This window comes from Hyla sarda, chromosome 4, assembly GCF_029499605.1.
Source record: "Hyla sarda isolate aHylSar1 chromosome 4, aHylSar1.hap1, whole genome shotgun sequence".
Taxonomy (NCBI): Eukaryota; Metazoa; Chordata; class Amphibia; order Anura; family Hylidae; genus Hyla; species Hyla sarda.
Genome location: NC_079192.1, coordinates 230,859,755 through 230,879,466, shown reverse-complemented (window position 1 = coordinate 230,879,466; position 19,712 = coordinate 230,859,755). Strand labels below are relative to the sequence as shown.

General features: G+C 42.3%; 1 protein-coding gene across 1 annotated transcript in view; it reads right to left on the bottom strand.

The window, feature by feature from the left end:
* The window catches only part of CRELD2 (cysteine rich with EGF like domains 2), a 33,942-nt gene that overhangs the window by 13,457 nt on the left and 773 nt on the right, over positions 1-19,712 (bottom strand). The window contains exons 2-8 of the mRNA XM_056573717.1: positions 15,983-16,065; positions 14,455-14,565; positions 10,619-10,710; positions 6,809-6,985; positions 5,235-5,330; positions 4,616-4,699; positions 3,667-3,762 (exon numbers count right to left, since the gene is read on the bottom strand). Coding sequence (XP_056429692.1) covers positions 3,667-3,762; positions 4,616-4,699; positions 5,235-5,330; positions 6,809-6,985; positions 10,619-10,710; positions 14,455-14,565; positions 15,983-16,065 — 739 coding nt within the window. The remainder of the gene's footprint in view (positions 1-3,666; positions 3,763-4,615; positions 4,700-5,234; positions 5,331-6,808; positions 6,986-10,618; positions 10,711-14,454; positions 14,566-15,982; positions 16,066-19,712) is intronic.

Sequence of the window (19,712 nt, the reverse complement as noted above, 5' to 3'; positions counted from 1 at the left end):
TGCGGCCCTCCAGATGTTGCAAAAACTACAACTCCCAGCATGTCTGGACAGCCATCGGCTGTCCGGGCATGCTGGGAGTTGTAGTTTTGAAACCTCTGGAGGTCTGCAGGTTGAAGACCACTGCAGCCTTAGTCATCATCCAGCCCACCCCCCCCCACTTTTGTTTTGTACTCACCTCCCCTCGGTGGGAAGTTAGGGTGATCTGGTCCGGGCCATCTCTGCTGCAGGGACCGACCAGGGGGGGATGATTAGTCGATGCGGGCTGTCCATTTTCACCGGGGGGCCCTCTTCTCCACCCTTCGGGCCCGGCCCCGGACTAGTGAAGTTGCCTTGACGAAGACGCACAGGGATGTTGCGCATGAACGTCCCTGTGTGTCATCGTCAAGGCAACGTCACTAGTCCGGGGCAGGCCCGAAGCGCGGAGAAGAGGGCCCCCCGGTGAAAATGGACAGCCCGCAACGACTAATCCTCCCCACCGGACGGTCCCTGCAGGAAAGATGGCCCGGACCAGCTCACCCTAACTTCCCGCCGAGGGGAGGTGAGTACAAAACAAGGGGGGGGGGGGGGGGGGGGCTGGATGAGGACTATAAGCCTAGGGTCGGAAATACATCATCCCCCCCCCATGTAATCATCCAGACCCCCGTCATTACCCCCCCCCCCCCCCTTCATCATCACCGCCTGTCAATCCCTTCATCAGTGGTCTTCAACCTGCGGACCTCCAGAGGTTTCAAAACTACAACTCTCAGCATGCCTGGACAGCCGATGGCTGTTCGGGCATGCTGTGAGTTGTAGTTTTGCAAAAGTCAATAACTTTTCATGGGTATTTGGGGTGAAATTAGGGGCCTCGGCTTATATTCGGGTCGGCTTATACTCGAGTACATACGGTAGTTACTTTAACCCTACCTTTCCCCCATTTGTGAGGGCTGGGGTTTTTAGTTTAAAGTCCAATGCAAATCTATGGGAAATGTATGTTCCAGCATAAGTTCCGTATGGCTGGAGATATTTCGATAATACTTGGCCACATGTTACTTACATGTCAAATAAAAATATATAATAGTTAAATTAACCCCATGCAAGTATATAGGACTTCTGATGCCTTACTCCACAAGCTGCGCTCTGCATCTCCTGTTAAATGCGTCAGTCACTGGCAAGCCACACCCTCCCCGCATGCCATACCCATCTTGCAAAGATACGCCCACCCTATAAGCCACACCCCTTTTATTTCCAGCTTACAATATCTTTACCACAACTCAGCCCCACCTGAGGACGGGATATGAGGATTAGAAAGAGGACAGGATATGGGGACGGGATGAGGACAAGAGCTTCTTCCTTTGTTGCTTTTCCTCCCCCACAAGGGTAGGAAAAACTGTCAGCGCCGGTTACTCAGCTAGTGTATGTATGTGTATATATATATATATATATATATATATATATATATATATATATATATATATAAAAACTGAATGGGGGTGATTTATCTAAGCTGTCTATGTCCCGCGTCAATATAGACCAAACTACAGAGGGTTAGGTTGGTCTATTGTGCGCCTAATTTATCAAAAGTCGCACGGCTCTTGATAAATTCTGCGCACTGACTTCGGGATCTACGCTTTAGACTGTATTTAAACTTGCTCCAGCATGGTCTGACATTTCGGCGTACTTTCAGCCGATGTGACTTGTCGCTAAAAAGTCGCTTTTGATAAATTCAGCACCAATGCATTTTCTGTCTAAAATAGACTAGGATGCATCATTTTCGGAAAATCCTCTAAAGCAAAAGTTGCAAAAAAGTCGCACATATTTAGACTGCGACTTTCTGTGCGACAAATTTAGATGGGAAAAAACTGTCTAAATCCTTTGATAAATCTCCCCCAATGTGTGTGTGTGTATGTATGTATGTGTGTATGTTCCAGCATCACTTCCAAACTGCTAAAGATATTAACATGAAATTTGGCCACATGTTACTTATATGTCAGCAACAAACATAGGATAGATAAGGATAGAGTCTGGGTTTTTATTTAAAGTCCCATACAACTCTATGGGAAATAGGTTACTGCATAACTTCCAAATGACTGGAGATATTTCGATAATACTCGGTCACATGTTATTTATATGTCCACTAAAAATATAGGATAGTTAATTTAACCCTAACCTACCCTCATTTGCGTCAGTCAGGGTTTTTGTTTAAAGTCCAGTGCAAATCTATGGGAAATGTATGTTCAGGCATTACTGCCGTATGGCTGGAGATATTTCGATAATACTTGGTCACATGTTACTTATAAGTCAAATAAAAATATACAAATAGTTAAATTAAGCCCTAACCTACCCCCATATGTGAAGGATAGGGTTTTTGTTTCAAGTCACATGCAAGTATATAGGACTTCTGATGCCTTACTCCACAAGCTCTGCATCTCCTGGTGAATATGTCAGTCCGGCTAGCAAGCCACACCCTCCCCGCATTCTATGCCTCATCTCACAAAGCCACACCCCTTTTATTATCAGTTTACAATATCTTTACCACAACGCAGCCCCACCTGAGGACGGGATATGAGGATTAGTGAGGATTAGACATGGGGACGGGATATGGGAACAAAATATGAGGACAGGATATGGGGTCGGAATATGAGGAGGGCATTTGGGGTTGGGATTTAAGGACGGGATATGAGGACAAAAGCTTCCTCCTGCTTTTCCTCCCCCAAAAGGATACACCATTATTTAAAGGGGTACTCCCTTGGAAAACATTTTCTTTTAAATCAACTGATGCCAGAAAGTTAAACAGATTTGTAAATTACTTCTATTAAAAAATCCCAATCCTTCCAGTACTTATCAGCTGCTGTATAATACACATGAATTTCTTTTCTTTTTGAATTTCCTTTCTTCCTGACCACAGTGCTCTCTGCTGACACCTCTGTCCATTTTAGGAACTGTCCAGAGTAGGAGCAAATCCCCATAGCAAACCTCTCTTGCTCAGACAGTTCCTAAAATGGACAGAGGTGTCAGCAGAGAGCACTTGTGGTAAGGCAGCAAAGAAATTCAAAAAGAAAATAACTTCCTGTGTATTATACAGCAGCTGATAAGTTCTGGAAGGATTGGGATTTTTTTTATAGTAGTAATTTGCAAGTTTGTTTAACTTTCTTGCACCAGTTGATTTAAATTAAAAATATTTTCCAGTGAAGTACCCCTTTATTGCCAAACCCCAAATCCCTTTTCTGTAATCAAATACCGAATGCCATCTTCACATATTTGAAAGCTCCACAATTCTATTATAAAGTGGATCACCCATTCAAAAAAGTGTGTGTGTGTGTGTGTGTGTGTGTGTGTGTATGTGTGTCCATTTCTGGCTACACAAAACACAAAAACTACATTTGGTAAAAACATTTGGGGTGAATGAATAAAAATCTATTCTTGGTTTGTACTACACCAAATTTTTGGCACACTGCCTCCACTGGGAACATTGCACCAAAGTCCATTTAAGATGAAAGTGTGACTCACACACAAAATGTATGTCTCTCATGTATTTTTAAAATAGTTCCGGTTACGGATTGCAAGGAAAAAATTCCCAATTTTTAACAATGTGAGGCACTTTTATTTATAGAAAGTTATATACTGTAGGTGGGGCCAAAAGCTGTACATTTTTTATTTATTGCCTTCGATATCTAACAGTAAACTTACCTGCACATTTCTCGGCTTCTAACATATATCCCGTTGCACAGTCTTTACATTTATCTGGGCCCTCACCGGAGCATCCCGCACAACTTTTATCACATTCTAAAATAACAAAACAACTCATATTATGTCTAAATATAGCACTATTGCTATAGTCTCAAACATAAAATCTGTAGGAAGCTTAATCTAAAGTAACTGAAATGTTGGACGAGCGAGCAGTTTTTATATACTGCACTGCGGCAGATATTACCCTTTGGAGTTTCACCGATAATTGAGACAATAGGGCAGGTGTACTTACACCTGTTGGGCAGTTATTCAATGTAAACTAAATAAGTGGCTTAACTTGTCCTACATTTATGGAAATCTCTGTTCATTCTGGGTCAAGTAGTCATGTGGGCGGTCCTAATCAGTCACTGTCAGCTATCTGTGCATATAGAGAGATGTCAATCACCGTGTAGGACCGCCCACTGGACTACTTGGTCCAGAATGAGCAGAAGTTTAATGGACAAATGATATAATTCTAGTGAAACTTTTGCCACAAAACAATATATTAATCTGGTTCTCCACTCCTATACTATAGCATGATGACACCTACAGTATTTATCAAAGATTTTCAGCATTCTTTCAACAATGTCTGAAAATGATGCCAGGTCTGACCTAGATTTGTTTTACGACACTGTAGCACAGTGACTTTAATAGACCTTGATCCAGAAGTAATTGCCTTGCTCGGGCTGTCACATAAAGTACTGTCCTTAGTGGACAGGTTATGCATTCCCACAGGCAGTGTCAGTAACATTCTTACATATGCACTATATTCTGATCAGCTAAAAGTTCTTCAAAATGAGGATATAAAAGACAAGCTGAAGACGAATGCTGAAAACACCGAGGTGCCAAGTACATCGAATCACTGGAGGTGGGTATGGAAGAACTTACTGGGAATAGTAAAAATACTCACTTTTACATGAAAATGATCCTTCTGTGTTCAGACAATACTGATTTTCTTTACATAGAAGGCTTTCTACTGCGCATTCATCTACATCTATAAAATCAAACAATAAAAGCTGAAAAAACTTAATGCTCAATACAATCTTTAAGCTACATTTTACATTATATGCCTCCTAACCTATGCAACTTTAACATGTAAAATACATATGTTAGGGAGAGTATTTCCACATATAACTTTGAGCATCTATTTCCAAAATATGTGCGTAAATCCAGCCTTAAATGGTCGTTGTTCCAAACAACTTTCCTCCATGTAATAGCCTATGGAATTTAGAACATCTTTGAATAGCTTTTCATTTACCAAAAATAACTTCTTACCCCTGAAAAAAGGCCCAATGTCTTGGCCACTAGATGTCTCACTTCCCTGCAATCTGTTGTTCACTGCCTATTGTAAAGATAATTTAGTCTCTAGCAACAGAAATTCCAAGCCAGAACACAGAAATTGTAGTACAATTGTAATATACAAGAGAGAGTCTGAAGTGAGAGTCTTCCTCCTCCTTCAGAGGGTCCATACTGTGCCTGAAAGGTAAATAGTTTCATTTGCTTATAGTATAGCATAAATAGCCACTAACCTACACAGCCGTCATTTTCTTTGGTCCATCCTTCCTTACAGTCTTTGCAGCCTGTATTTGATGGACCATCACACGTTTTACATGATTCATGACACACTGCATAAAGAAGAGGACAATTTCAAAAACATATATGACCATCTCTATATTATTATAGCAAAAATGCTTCAGGGATTATCTAGTTTGGAAAACCCATTGCCATACATTATTCTAGGGAATTTTGAGTTAAAGGGGTTATCCAGGAATAATAAAACAGAGGTGATGTCTTTCAAAAACAGCTCCACCCTTTCCTCAAATTGTGTGTGGTATTGCAGCTCAATTCCATTGAAGTGAATGGAGCAAAGTTATAATATCATTCAGAACCCAAGGACAGGTGTGGAGCCGTTTATGGAAGAAATTAGATCACCCCTTTAATAGAAGAAGGGTCCTGTGTTCTGCAACCTCATCTTTTGGCCAGAGGAGAGAGTGGTTAAAAAAATAAAAAAAATTAAAAAAAGGAGTACCCCCCCCCCCCCCATCTAGAGGACCTATCTTATACTTCTACTATATTACAAAAGGTAACCCACTGATTTGAATAGATGCTGTGTTGCATATTACAGATAATCACTGTAGACACATCGGCCCACATTTACTAAAACTCATTCTCATTCTTTTCACAAGCAAACTCAGACAGTCTTCAAATAGGAGAGATTTAAAAACAGAGTCTCGGGTTGGTTGAAACATCAGTACAATAATGTTTAGTTTGTGTACTTGAAACCTGAATCATATTTTGTAGCCCATCTTTGGACAGATTCCATTTTTAGACAGTATACTGTAGACAGTATAAAAAAATACTGCTTTGACTAGGCAATGTTGACATTTGGTAGGCAGCCTACATTCGTGGTTTACATTGGCATATCAGCAGGGTATGCTGATGTATACTGCAACATACCGATACTGGGTCCATGAAGGTCAACGTTTGGTCTGAACATATGTAGTTATTTTGCAGGACTGAAAGCACAGCCATCTGGAAATGGACCAAACAGTCACTAGAAGACAATGTTTAGTCCACTAAACTCAATGGGCCCAGTGCGGCTGTGCTGTGGTATACTGTAGCATACCACTCTGCCAGTGTCCCAATGTATACATGGAAAGTAGTGGCTTTAGAATATCTGGTTTTGGAGCAGATCTTGAGTTACAGATTTCCAAAAATACATTCGCAGTCCTGCTGGTTTCCTTTGGAAACAGTGAAAAACGTAATTTTGTTCTGTAAAAAAAAAACCTGAATCCAGGCAGCTTCCAGCTTTTACACATATGCCACATTGAAGAGGGGGGAATCAAGGGGGTCTTAACAGGATGTGTAAACATGATCAATCACTATTCCTCTTCACATTCTCTCTTCTTCCTATGTCTGTGCTTCCATATTGGATGTATCCATGTTGTGAGAGATATGGTAATTTTTCATATCAGATTATTTTTTTTATTTTTTTTTACAGAATAACTGAAAATATTTAGCAGATAATTTGAAAGAAAATATTGATAAAATCAGAAACAAATGTTAGTGCACAAATCAAAATAGCAGTAATAATAGCAGATACCAGTGCAAAAAGTGTGGGTGTCATTCTTGCTTGAACTGAAGTATCCATCTGCACATTCAAGGCAAAATGGGCCAGTATATCCCGCATTACAGAGACACATCCCATCTCCACTTCTGGTGCCGTCACCACTACAAAATCCATTCCCATGACATGGCCTTTCTGATCCGCCTAGACAAGCTGCAAAAATATAAAACAATCTGTATGTAAATATGTTCTTAATTTGATGGCAATGCAAAACCTATGAATGGAACATCCACTTAAATAATAGGTGTACAAAAAGCATACACAAGAGCCCGTACAATATCTTTTATTCATAACCTATGCTTGACTGCACAGGCAAAAAAAATTTAGACTACAACTTAAGTAGAAAAGAAGAAAACAAAGGGGAGGGGGGGGGGCGGGGACACTAGAACTGGTATGGAGGAAGTGGAGCTCCGAGGGATATAGTCAGGGAGCTATCAGGTATGTCGCTAACTAGCACTCAGATGAGAAGGGAAGGAGCAGTACAGCGCGTCTGAGGAGGTCACACCACCTAGCCCACACCTTGTGAAACATCTGGGAAATGCTCCTATTTTTATAAACCACGTTTTCATGAGCAATTAAAGTATTAAAGGGATACTCCGGTGAAAACCTTTTTTCTTTTAAATCAACTGGTGGCAGAAAGTTAAACATATTTGTAAATTACTTCTATTAAAAAAATCTTAATCCTTCCTGTACTTATTAGCTGCTGAATACTAGAGAGGAAATTCTTTTCTTTTTGGAATTCTCTCTGATGACATCACAACCACAGTTCTCTCTGCTGACGTTATTATAATAATAATAATAACGCGCTTTATTTATTGTTGTCCTTAGTGGGATTTGAACCCAAGTCCCCAGCACTGCAAGGCAGCAGTGCTAACCACTGAGCCACCATGCTGCCCTTAGCATACATCTGCTATGCATGGTTGCTAAAATAGACAGAGATGTCAGCAGAGAGCACTGTGTTCGTGATGTCATCAGTGTTCCAAAAAGAAAGGAATTTCCTCTGTAGCATTCAGCAGCTAATAAGTACTGGAAGGATTAAGATTTTTTAATATAAGTAATTTACAAATATGTTTAACTTTCTGCCACCAGTTGATTTAAAAGAAAAAAGGTTTTCACTGGAGTACCCCTTTAAGCAATGCTATCTGCAGGACAACTCTCGGGGGTCTTTCACCTATCCACCATAATGCTATTGCTTTCTCTCCCATGAAGAGTGTTTCATCGTGGTGTGTTTAGTCTTCCAGACCTGCTGAGAAGTCATAAAACAGCATCACAGTAGCTTTTTCATAGCAGATTAACTCCTGGTCAGAGTTTGGAACAAACTGTTCCGAACCCTGGAGCCGGGAGCTTGTGATGTCATAGCCCCGCCCCCTCATTACATCACACCCCGCAGCTTAAATGCAAGCTCCCGATGCCGGCTCCATCGTTCGGAACAGTTTGCTCCAAACACTGAGCAACGGAGTAACCCTTTAAACAAAGGAATAGGGCCAGAAGAGGTCTCGGTGGAGCACCTGGAGGAAGTGGTTTTCTTGGTTCAAAATAAGCTCGCTCCATTGTATAAAGGAGGTGATCCGAGTAAAGGACTTATTTTTCCACTGCTGTTTGCCCCTTCCTCGGACCCAAGATGGCAGAGTCCAAAAGGGGCAGGTAGAAAATATATGAAGAAGATGGTAGCGAATCCAAAACAACCTGTCAAAAGGCTACTTCTTAGCAAGCCAATAAGAATAAGTCCCAGGTAATAAACGTATCAGGAAAGCTGAAGCTTTGCAGTCTGTTCCTAGAATCCAGCATCTGTAACTTATAAGTCCCAATTGCAGCATCAAAGATATGCAGGGAGATGCAAGCTCTAACTGAGATATGGGGGGCCCACAGGGCAGAGTACGTAGGATACGCAGGGCAGATACATCTAATAAATCTTGAGTGCGGCCTCTGTTGATGCAACGCTCTACTGCCTAAGCAGACGGAGCAGAGCGGTGACGCAGGTAGTCAATCAAGTCGAGGAGATGTCACTATGGCCGGAGCAATGGGACCTGGTGAGTATAGTTTCCAGCCCCGGGGACTACTTACAGGACAGCCTTTATAACTTCATATCCTCACCATCCCTGGGGGCAAAAAGGACCCCTGGGGATGGTGAGGATAAAGATTTAGCCATATATAACGTGTCGCCAAGTATTATATATGGTAAAGACTAGTACTTGGTTCCCTTTAAATCAGTTTGTATAATTAAAAGCTATTCAAATTTCCAATACACATTTGTTTCAATTCATCAACATCTCTGCTAATTGTTAAGTAATGAAAGCAGAGTCTGATAATGGTACTGACCAGGACTTGCTCATAAAGAGTTTGCCATCATCCTGGAGTTGAAGATAGAAGAAAAAAAAAAGAGCTGTTGCCGTTAAATTCAAAGAAGATTTCCTAGACTATAAAAAAGATATGCAACACCCGCGCTGGTATATAATTATGTAGTGACGATATATAATCCACTGCTGCTTAACCAAAAGGTACCAATCCCTGTATAATGTACCAAGATAAAGAATAAGTGTAATATAATAAATTAGTCAGCGCTGTGGATAAATATCTGCGATAAATAAATATATAAATAAATATATGTATAAGAAACAATGTGAACAAGTAAAAAATATATAAAATATATAATAAAAAGCGACGTACCTGAATACACTAGTAAAAACTGGAGACTTGTTCACTGTTGGGTGAGGGCAATTATGAGGGTTTTTGTAGGTGCCGGAGTGCTAGATAATAAATAAATGTATAAATAAATAAATATATGTGCAACAATTAACCTAGGAAGTTTGGACCCTTTCAACCACCGTTCAGTGACGTCACTGCAATCGCCGATTCCACCAGGCGACATCCAGTTTGTCAGCAGTAGGTAGAGACGCCACCGGCCGGGGCGAACTCCCACTGCACAAGTATTCAACAGGATTCCGTTTCTATTTGGATAAACTACCGCATCAAGAAAAAAGCCGCATCATTACCGCAGAAGAACCGCAGAAGTGCTACACTACCGGAGTGAGTACAACTTCCCCAAAATCACCAGGTACTCTCCCCTTAGGACATCAAGAGTCATAATGCGGCACTTTCATTATTGCATGGAATCATAATATTCTAATATTGCATATTCCAATAGTAGGAATCCACAGGACAGTATACGGAGGGACTAAGTCCAATTATTCTCAACAAAGACTGCACCTTTACCATCCCCACTGCAGGTGGGCTTGCTGAGCATTATAGTACTTCCTTGCTAGCATATATATATATATATATATATATATATATATATATATATATATATATTATTACCCTACGATAATTGTTGCACATATATTTATATATTTATTTAGTTATACATTTATTTATTATCTAGCACTCCGGCACCTACAAAAACCCTCATAATGTCCCTCACCCAACAATGAACAACACTCCAGTTTTTACTATTCGTGTATTCAGGTACGTCTCTTTTTTATAGCTTTTTATTATATATTTTTTACTTGTTCACATTGTTTCTTATACATATATTTATTTATATATTTATCGCAGATATTTATCCACAGTGCTGACTAATTTATTATATTACAAGATTTCCTAGACTAATACAATATAGCAAACATACTGCTGTTGATGATTAATGAAAAAACTAAGTATATAACAAAACTATGTAAAGTTTCTTGATTTATTTATTATGCTTAAGATTGAAATTCAAATATCCCTTTAACAATGTGTAACGAATAAAAACAAATTCAGGTACAAAGCATGTAAAATGCTTCTTACCTAAGCAGTCAGGTCCATATGTCCCAGGAGGGCAGCACACCTTAATAGTTTCTATACAAAACCATTTCAGTAAATCCGGATACTTCTTCCTCCTGTCAAGAACCATAACATCAAATACTCAATAAAACACTAACTAAAAGGAAACCCAGTGATCAGGCTCTTTGTATAATTTCCCCCTGCTTAAAGGGAATGTATCAGCAATATTTTTAATTTACTCACTAAAACTAGATAATGCTAAATACTTGAGTTTTTTCTAAGAGGTGCAGCACCTATCGGGCTTCCAATTGCCCCAACTACCAAACAACAACCCCCCCCCCCCCCCCCACCACACGCACACAGCCTGCAGTTCAATTGCAAGGAGTGGATCAGCTGTCATAGCAGCCTGGAGCCTTCTAAAGGCCTCTGTGGTTGCCATGTCAGATCTACTGACCCACTATAGGCAATAGACACTAAAACAAGTGTAAAAATATTTAAAAAAATTAAGTATTGTTTCTTTATTAACATAGTGTACTCCTAGCTAAGATAAAGATAGTGCTGAGACCCCCACCTATTGCTAAATATAGCCTGAAGAAGCTTGTGGTTGTGCGCTACACCATCAGGCTCGCCACGTAATCTGACTCATTGCAGGAGACGGGCTTCATAGATTTTCAATGGAGCCCATCTCCTGCTATAAGTCAGATCAAGCAGTTAGCCTGGGAGTGACACGCACAGCTTTGTGCGTGTCCAGGCTACATCTAGTGATCTACTATGTTACTTTCATTAGGTATTCATACATGCCATTTCAATTATATCTACAGAGTTTTACTTCACATACTTATAGAATGTACCTTCATGCTCAACCATATGGCTGTATGTGGTATCTGAGTGTAATGAAGTCAAGGATAGATTTTCAACATTTAAACAGAAAGGCAACAAAGAAGGAGTCCGATGAATGTTATCTATGTGCACACAATACTAAAGAAAACAATACAAACTTGCCAAAGCTAAAGGACATAAATCAGCAAGTCAGTCACAGTTCCCATTTAATAAAGGGGTTGTCCTAGGATTACAAGTTATCCCTTTTCTTCAGGATAGGGAATAACAAGCTGATTGCAGGAGGACTGACAGCTAAGACGCTCCGCAATCTTGAGAATGGGAAATCAGTACGGAGTGGCAGGATATGCACGGCGTCACTGCTTCACTCATTCTCTATGGAAGCTGTATGAGGTCCGACCCACCATAATCAGATAGGAAGGGGATAACTTGTAATCATAGGACAACTCCTTTAAAGGGAAAGTGTCAGCTCTATTTTTCCGTCTCAGGACTGCAGCCAGCGTTAGGTTATAGAAAACAAACTGTACCTTTCCTCCAATTTTGGTGGTTACCAAAGTTTACATTTTAGTTTCTTAGCCAAATGCCAAGAAGGTGGAGCTACCTCCCACTTGCCCTCACCTCCCAGTCCCACCTTGACTGAAATACTTTTGAGCAACACAGCTCCACATCGTTGACACTTGGCTGATAAATTTGAAGGAGGTTTTACATTGTTTGCGACCACCATCAGCTCCAGGAAGGGTAGTTTGCTTTTATACCCTAACAGGTGTCTGCAGTTTTTGAGCCAAACATAGAGATTACAGATTCCTTTTAAGAATGTGAACTTGGATGATGTCACCTTAAACTGTTACTGTCATTTCACAAAATGTTTGAATTGTCATAGAGACAGTTCCTAAGACCCCACAGATTGCTAAAACAAAGAGCAGGAGCACTCAGCTGAGTGCTATCTTTGTTCTCTTGATGAAGATGATCCCTATAGAACGTCAGTGAGCGAGGAGAGACAGCCCAGCCCATTAAAGGAGAACTGTGGCCCATTTTGAGGGATATTAAAAAGAAAACAAGAAAACACATCCACTTACCTCCGGCGCTCCCCTGATGCCTCCTGAGTCCTGCTCCAGTCTCCTGATGAAATCATCTTCCTGAAGCTGCAGCGTGACTGTCTTCTATGGAATAACCCAGGACCCAATGTGCCATACTGCAGCTCAGTAACTGATTCGCTGCAGTAATGTCTCATCTTGGCTGGCGATTCACTGAGCTACAGTATGACATACTGAGCCCAGGTACTTCCGTAGACAACAGTTATGGTGCAGCTTCAGGAAGATTGTTACTGTGGGGGGCACTGGTGCCAGACACCGAAGGACTCACGGGAGCGCTGGAGGCCCCACAAATGGGCACAATTAGAAAGAAAATCCTCCTGCCGGAGCTCTCCTTTAGTTTGAACAATTGGTGAAAGTCTTGACACCCAGTCTGCCACTAATAACAACTTCTGACATGACTCTATGACACGTTAATTGGGGACTCTCATTAAAGCTAATTTTTGCTATTGCGCTCCTTATGGTAAATAATCTTTCTAATGTACTTTATTTAAAAATGAAGTTTTCTATGTTTTATTTGAGTTTTAAAAAGCTGCCACTAGGTGTCTCCCTACTTGTCCAGAGCACATTTTCCCCCATCTTTTGCACAGACTTTGGCCTAGCAGAAGTCCAAAAGCAGGAAATGCCGAGGAGTATGTGTGCAGCCTTAGCCAATCAGAGCTCATCTCACACACTGAACTGCTCTGGGCTGTGTGTAGCAGAGTGAGGGAGGAAGTTCTCCCCTGTATGGCTTCAGATGACGTCACGCCTGCTGGGTAACGCCCCTTCCCAGTCTTTGAATCTGACTGACCAGAAAATACAGAGTGATATCAAGGTAGAAAACTAACAAATAATAAAAAATAAAGGCAGGGGGTGGTTTATCATGATGGGGCAGTGAACTGGGAGGATTATAACATTTAACAAGATCATGAAAGGTACTCTTTAAAGTGTTTGTGAAATTACATTTGGAGCAAAAAAATGTATCTAGAGTGCAAGACACTGCCATGGGCCTGACCACTCTGACGCTTACAAATGTATACATACCCTCTGGTGTCAGTAAAGTTTGTGGTAGAACTGTGAACTCCCAGTAGGGTGTTTTTAGGTTTTAAAGTTTGCAGTCGTAAGGCAAGTGCATTATAGAGTAGAAGAAAGAAATCGAGAAATTTGTTTATTTTACCTACATTGATAGGCTAAGATATTAAAGATCTTTAATGGCCTCCAACAGTACTATAAGTTACCTAATCAACTACTTGGACCTCAAGGCCTAAACGGGATACTTGTGGATGGAATCTACACCAGCACGACACTCACAGACTGACTTCCACGTGTATTAACAAGTGCCCACTGCACACTTCACCCAGAAGGTGCTCAGCCTATATAGTAGTATTATACAAAATAGTGCATAAAAAGATCCAAAATGGCAGTGCTTAAAGGAAACTTCATTAAATAATACATATTAAAACATCCTGCTGAAAAGAGTAGGTACATTGGTCTATGGTTGTTCTACAGACCAGTCTGCTTTGTCAAGGCCTCTCACCTGCTGGATGTTTTAATAAATAACGTTTCCTATCAGCCAACTGGTGAGTGCACCTGCTTTGGATCTTCTATGGACTAAGTTATTAGTCTTTTTTTTTTTCATTGTCACATTCCAGAAGCTATAACTTTACTTTATTTTTGTTTGTTCACCATGAGGTTTATTTAACGTAATGCTATTATATGTGCTCTTACAACCTCTGGGATGTTATATATGTGTATTTTTTTTAAACACTATCACTTGCTGAATAAATGCTCCTTTTTCCTGTAAGCTATGAATTAAAATAGTTATTCTATTTCACAACATAATCCTTTGATTATTAATATAATGCTCTTTTATAGTCATTCTACTTTGGGCACTTATGTATCTTTAGGCAAAATATAATGTTGGAAAACACTGCCAACATTCTGCAGACTTACATTTTAAACCACCATTTCTCTATTTGCTCCTCATGTTCTTCTACCATGATGTTGCACTCAAAGTCACTGCTGTCACATAGATTTTCAATAATCTCCACAAGACGGATTTCACTAAAGAAAAAATACAAAACCAACATTAACATAATATCAAACTGAAAGTTCAGAGCAAGAATGCAGCCACCAATGTCAGTACTAGTCATATAATCCTACTTTTCTCATATCAACCCAAAAGACCTCCCTGTTCATGAAATAACCATTAATGGTTATCGCAAAAGGGAAACTTACAGGAGGGCTACCCATGCTTATCTCAATGTACAGGCTTATGGTGTGGGTCTATAGTTACGTGCACTATAAGACTGTACAGTGGTCCCTCAACATCCGAAGGTAATCCCTTGCAAACGGACCATCGTTTGTTGAAACCATCGTATGTTGAGGGATCCGTGCAATGTAAAGTATAGGACAGTGATCTACAACCTGCGGACCTCCAGATGTTGCAAAACTACTGATGTAGTTTTGCAACATCTGGAGGTCCGCAGGTTGTAGACCACTGTTAGAGAAAGTTGTACTCACCTGTCACCGCCGCTCCGGACCGTCACCGCTCGTCACCGCTGCCCGGGATGTCGCCATCCATCACTGTCGCCGTGTCCCCTACAGGCAAGGCCTCTGCTTCCCCGACATCCGCGCTCTCCGTCGCCGCCATAACGTAGCTACGCACGCCGCTCCTATTGGATGACGGGACGGCGTGCGCAGCGACGTGATGACGTCGATGGAGAGCGCCGACGATGCAGAGGATCCCGAAGAGGACGCGGCGGAGCCCCGAGGACAAGTGAGTGACCATCACCGGAGCTCACGGGGCACCGTAAACGGCTATCCGGTGGCAGCTGAAGAAGTCTGCGCTGCCGGATATCCGTTTATGCGATGGCCCCGACATAAAAAAACATCGTATGTTGATGCTGCCTTCAACATGCGATGGCCTCTGAGAGGCCATCGCATGTTGAAATTATCGTATGTCGGGGCCATCGTATGTCGAGGGGTCACTGTATATTCAGGAAGTGCGGGTGACCATCCTGTCACTTTCCCTTTAAATGGGCATGGTTACTTTAAAAAAAGTTTTTGACATTTCGTAGAGATATGTCGAAAGTTTTGATTGGTCGGGGTCTCAGTGTTCAGACTGCAACTGATAGCTAGATGTAGATGGGAGAAGAGCATGGTAAGCAAGACAAATTCACAGTGTAAGTCTATGGGATTGTCTCAGTCAGCAGCACCTTTCTTCCTGCTCATTTTCCCAATTGGTCAAGGTTGGAACACTCAGACCCGACCAATCGAAACTTTTGAGATGTCTCTACAACATGTCAATTTTTATTTTTAAAACAACAGATAAACTTTAAATCTTCCAAGTTTATGAATAAAGTTCTGTTCTAAGAACTATATTTTCATACATATTTTAGGTAAATGAATCGATTAATCAACTGCATGCTATTTATTAATAGGTGTGAAACCTCTGTTTTTTATTAAAATATTGGAGTACCTAGATTCATATTTGGATAGTGTTTTTTCCTCCCAAGCTGTATTTCCTCCTCCAAAATTCTTTTTAGATGTTTGCTCTAGCCCCTGCAAAAAAGGAAGAGACATATATTAAGAGCAACATTCAACAGAGATAAAAAATTTAAAAAAAGTACATTAAAGGCTAAAGATAATGTTGCCGGTTGTGTTTCTAAGGATGGTAAGAGAAGCTGCAGCTAACCTTCTTAAGTAAGAAGCAGTTGTAACATAAATGGACAAAGAATCACTGTGTGCAGACAGCTCACTTCCTCGCTAGCATCAAGCACCTGTGCACGGACAAGCCGGCAGCGTCCCCGGACTGGATCAATATGCTATGACTAAGGACCCTAGAGGTCCGAAACGCGTCAGCTGCCTGTCTTGATGCATTGCTTGTATGCTTGATCCTACAATAAATACCAGAATTTGCTGCACCTAGTGCTGGACTTCTCCTTCTTTGCCAATAAATGAACAAACCCCTTAAAGGGGTACTCCGCCCCTAGACATCTTATCCCCTATCCAAAAGGATAGGGGGTAAGATGTCAGTAAGCCGCAGTCCCGCTGCTGGGGAGCCTTGGGATCCCCGCTGCGGCACTGCGCTATCATTACAGCACAGAGCGAGTTCGCTCTGCACGTAATGACGCGCAATACAGGGGCTGGAGCATCGTTACGTCACGGCTCCGCCCCTTGTGATGTCACGGCCCGCCCCTTTCAATACAAGTCTATGGGAGGGGGTGTGGCGGTCGTCACACCCCCTGCCATAGACTTCCATTAAGGGGATGGGCCGTGATGTCACGAGGGACGGAGCCATGATGTCACGCGGCTCCGTCCCCTGTATCGCCCGTCATTACGCACAGACCGAACTCGCTCTGTGCTGTAATGATAGCGCAGTGCCGCAGCGGGGATCCCGGGGCTCCCAGCAGAGGGACCGCGGCGTACTGACATCTTATCCCCTATCCTTTGGATAGGGAAAAGTGTCTCATCCAGGGTGTCCGACAGGTGGAACTCCCCGCGATCTCCTGTATGGGGCCCCGGCTACTTACAGCACTCTCCGACCAACACCTACCTGGATGGATGCAAGCGACAGTCTGCTCAGCCAATCACTGACAACAGCAATGTCCTGCCTTAACTGGTGATTGGATGAGCGGGCCGTCAATTGCATTCGTCAAGGGAGGGTGGGGGCTGGAGTGACCGAGGATGTGGATAGGTGTCTGATAAGTTCAGTTCTCTGGACTAACCCTGTAATGTGCACCAGTCACTGAAAAAATACTTTTGACATGTCCTAGGGACATAACATTGGTCAGGGTTTGAGTATTCACACCCTTACCGATGAGGAGGATGAACAGGAAGAGAAGTGGGCAGCCGCTTGCTTCTCTCCCAAATATATGTCAGATCTGGGCGCTGACCCCAAAGACTTCATGAGGACATTATGAGGCCAGCCAGGTCACATCCCATAGAGCTGCGAGAGAACATGCTAAGCGTGCAGTTTTCCTGGTTTATTCTAGTGGTCGGTTGGGGTCTGAACACTTTGACCCCGAATGATTACATTTTATAAGGTAAATAAGTAACAATTCTGATCTCTATATAACAGATATTCACCAGAAATTGAAGAAAATGTAAGATAAAGGTATTACTGCTCTGACCTTTCCACCTTCAGAGAATATGGATATATATAGAGCAGTGGTCTCCAAACTGTGGACCTCATGATGTTGCTAAATTACAACTCCCAGCATGCACAGACAGAGGCCTACAGACAAATGGATGCTGCTATATTTACATACTAAGGCAAAATGTAACAAAAGATTTGCCCTGTTAACACTTGCTCCGACTACTCCACCTTAAGATCGGATAGGGTACATTCACTTCAAAGCATCTGCAGATTTGATACTGTATTCGATCACCTATTTACAGTGATATCTGCAGCTGCTCCTGGATTGTGCTCTAAAAGAAAGTCTGCCAGTTGCTTATGGCATGAAATAAAAATACACAGCATCACAAATGACCTTACAAATCCCCTGCTGGTCTATAGTAAGATCTCACATACTGGATCTACCTACAGGTGACCGCACTGCTGTTGTGCTCCCACTTGTTCAGGGTCCTATCATCTGTGTTTTTTTTGTGCCGAATAAACTCTGAATGGGTCAAGCACAGCTGACACCACCAGGTCCCATTAACCAGAATAGGCTCCATCGGGTGTCTGTTATTTACAGGAGATGAGCAGAGAGAAAAAATATATAGGATCAGAATGATCCCTTACAGCTAGTTGTCACTCTGTGCAGTAAACATAGTCCTGGATCTGTGGTCTCCAAACTGTGGCCACTCCAGATGTTGAAAAACTACAACTCTCAGGAAACTGGGAGTTGTAAATGTTCAAAATATGGAGGGCCACAGTATGGAGACCACTGTCCTGGATAATATAACACAGTGACGTCCAGAGGCATCTCTACAGACTTGTAATCCTTCAGATGAGGACAAAAGGAGCACTGCTACACAATACCAGAGCAGCCATGTCCTCCAGCAAATGTACACATCAGCTAAGCAGGCTCAATGTTACTCCTGTGTGATCAGACACTAGTAACATGGTCAATGAATGTGCATTAATCTATGACATCTCCTGCCCGATCCTGATCAATGACCATCTCCTGCCCGATCCTGATCAATGACCATCTCCTGCCCGATCCTGATCTATGACCATCTCCCAATCAATGACATATACCGCTCGATCCTGATCTATGACCATCTCCTGCCCGATCCTGATCAATGACCATCCACTGCCCGATCCTGATCTATGACCATCTCCTGCCCGCTCCTGATCAATGACCATCTCCTGCCCGATCCTGATCTATGACCATCTCCCAATCAATGACATATACCGCTCGATCCTGATCAATGACCATCTCCTGCCCGATCCTGATCAATGACCATCTCCTGCCCGATCCTGATCAATGACCATCTCCTGCCCGATCCTGATCAATGACCATCTCCTGCCCGATCCTGATCAATGACCATCTCCTGCCCGATCCTGATCTATGACCATCTCCCAATCAATGACATATACCGCTCGATCCTGATCTATGACCATCTCCTGCCCGATCCTGATCAATGACCATCCACTGCCCGATCCTGATCTATGACCATCTCCTGCCCGCTCCTGATCAATGACCATCTCCTGCCCGATCCTGATCTATGACCATCTCCCAATCAATGACATATACCGCTCGATCCTGATCAATGACCATCTCCTGCCCGATCCTGATCAATGACCATCTCCTGCCCGATCCTGATCAATGACCATCTCCTGCCCGATCCTGATCTATGACCATCTCCTGCCCGATCCTGATCAATGACCATCTCCTGCCCGATCCTGATCAATGACCATCTCCTGCCCGATCCTGATCTATGACCATCTCCTGCCCGATCCTGATCAATGACCATCTCCTGCCCGATCCTGATCAATGACCATCCACTGCCCGATCCTGATCAATGACCATCTCCTGCCCGATCCTGATCAATGACCATCTCCTGCCCGATCCTGATCAATGACCATCTCCTGCCCGATCCTGATCAATGACCATCTCCTGCCCGATCCTGATCTATGACCATCTCCCAATCAATGACATATACCGCTCGATCCTGATCTATGACCATCTCCTGCCCGATCCTGATCAATGACCATCCACTGCCCGATCCTGATCTATGACCATCTCCTGCCCGCTCCT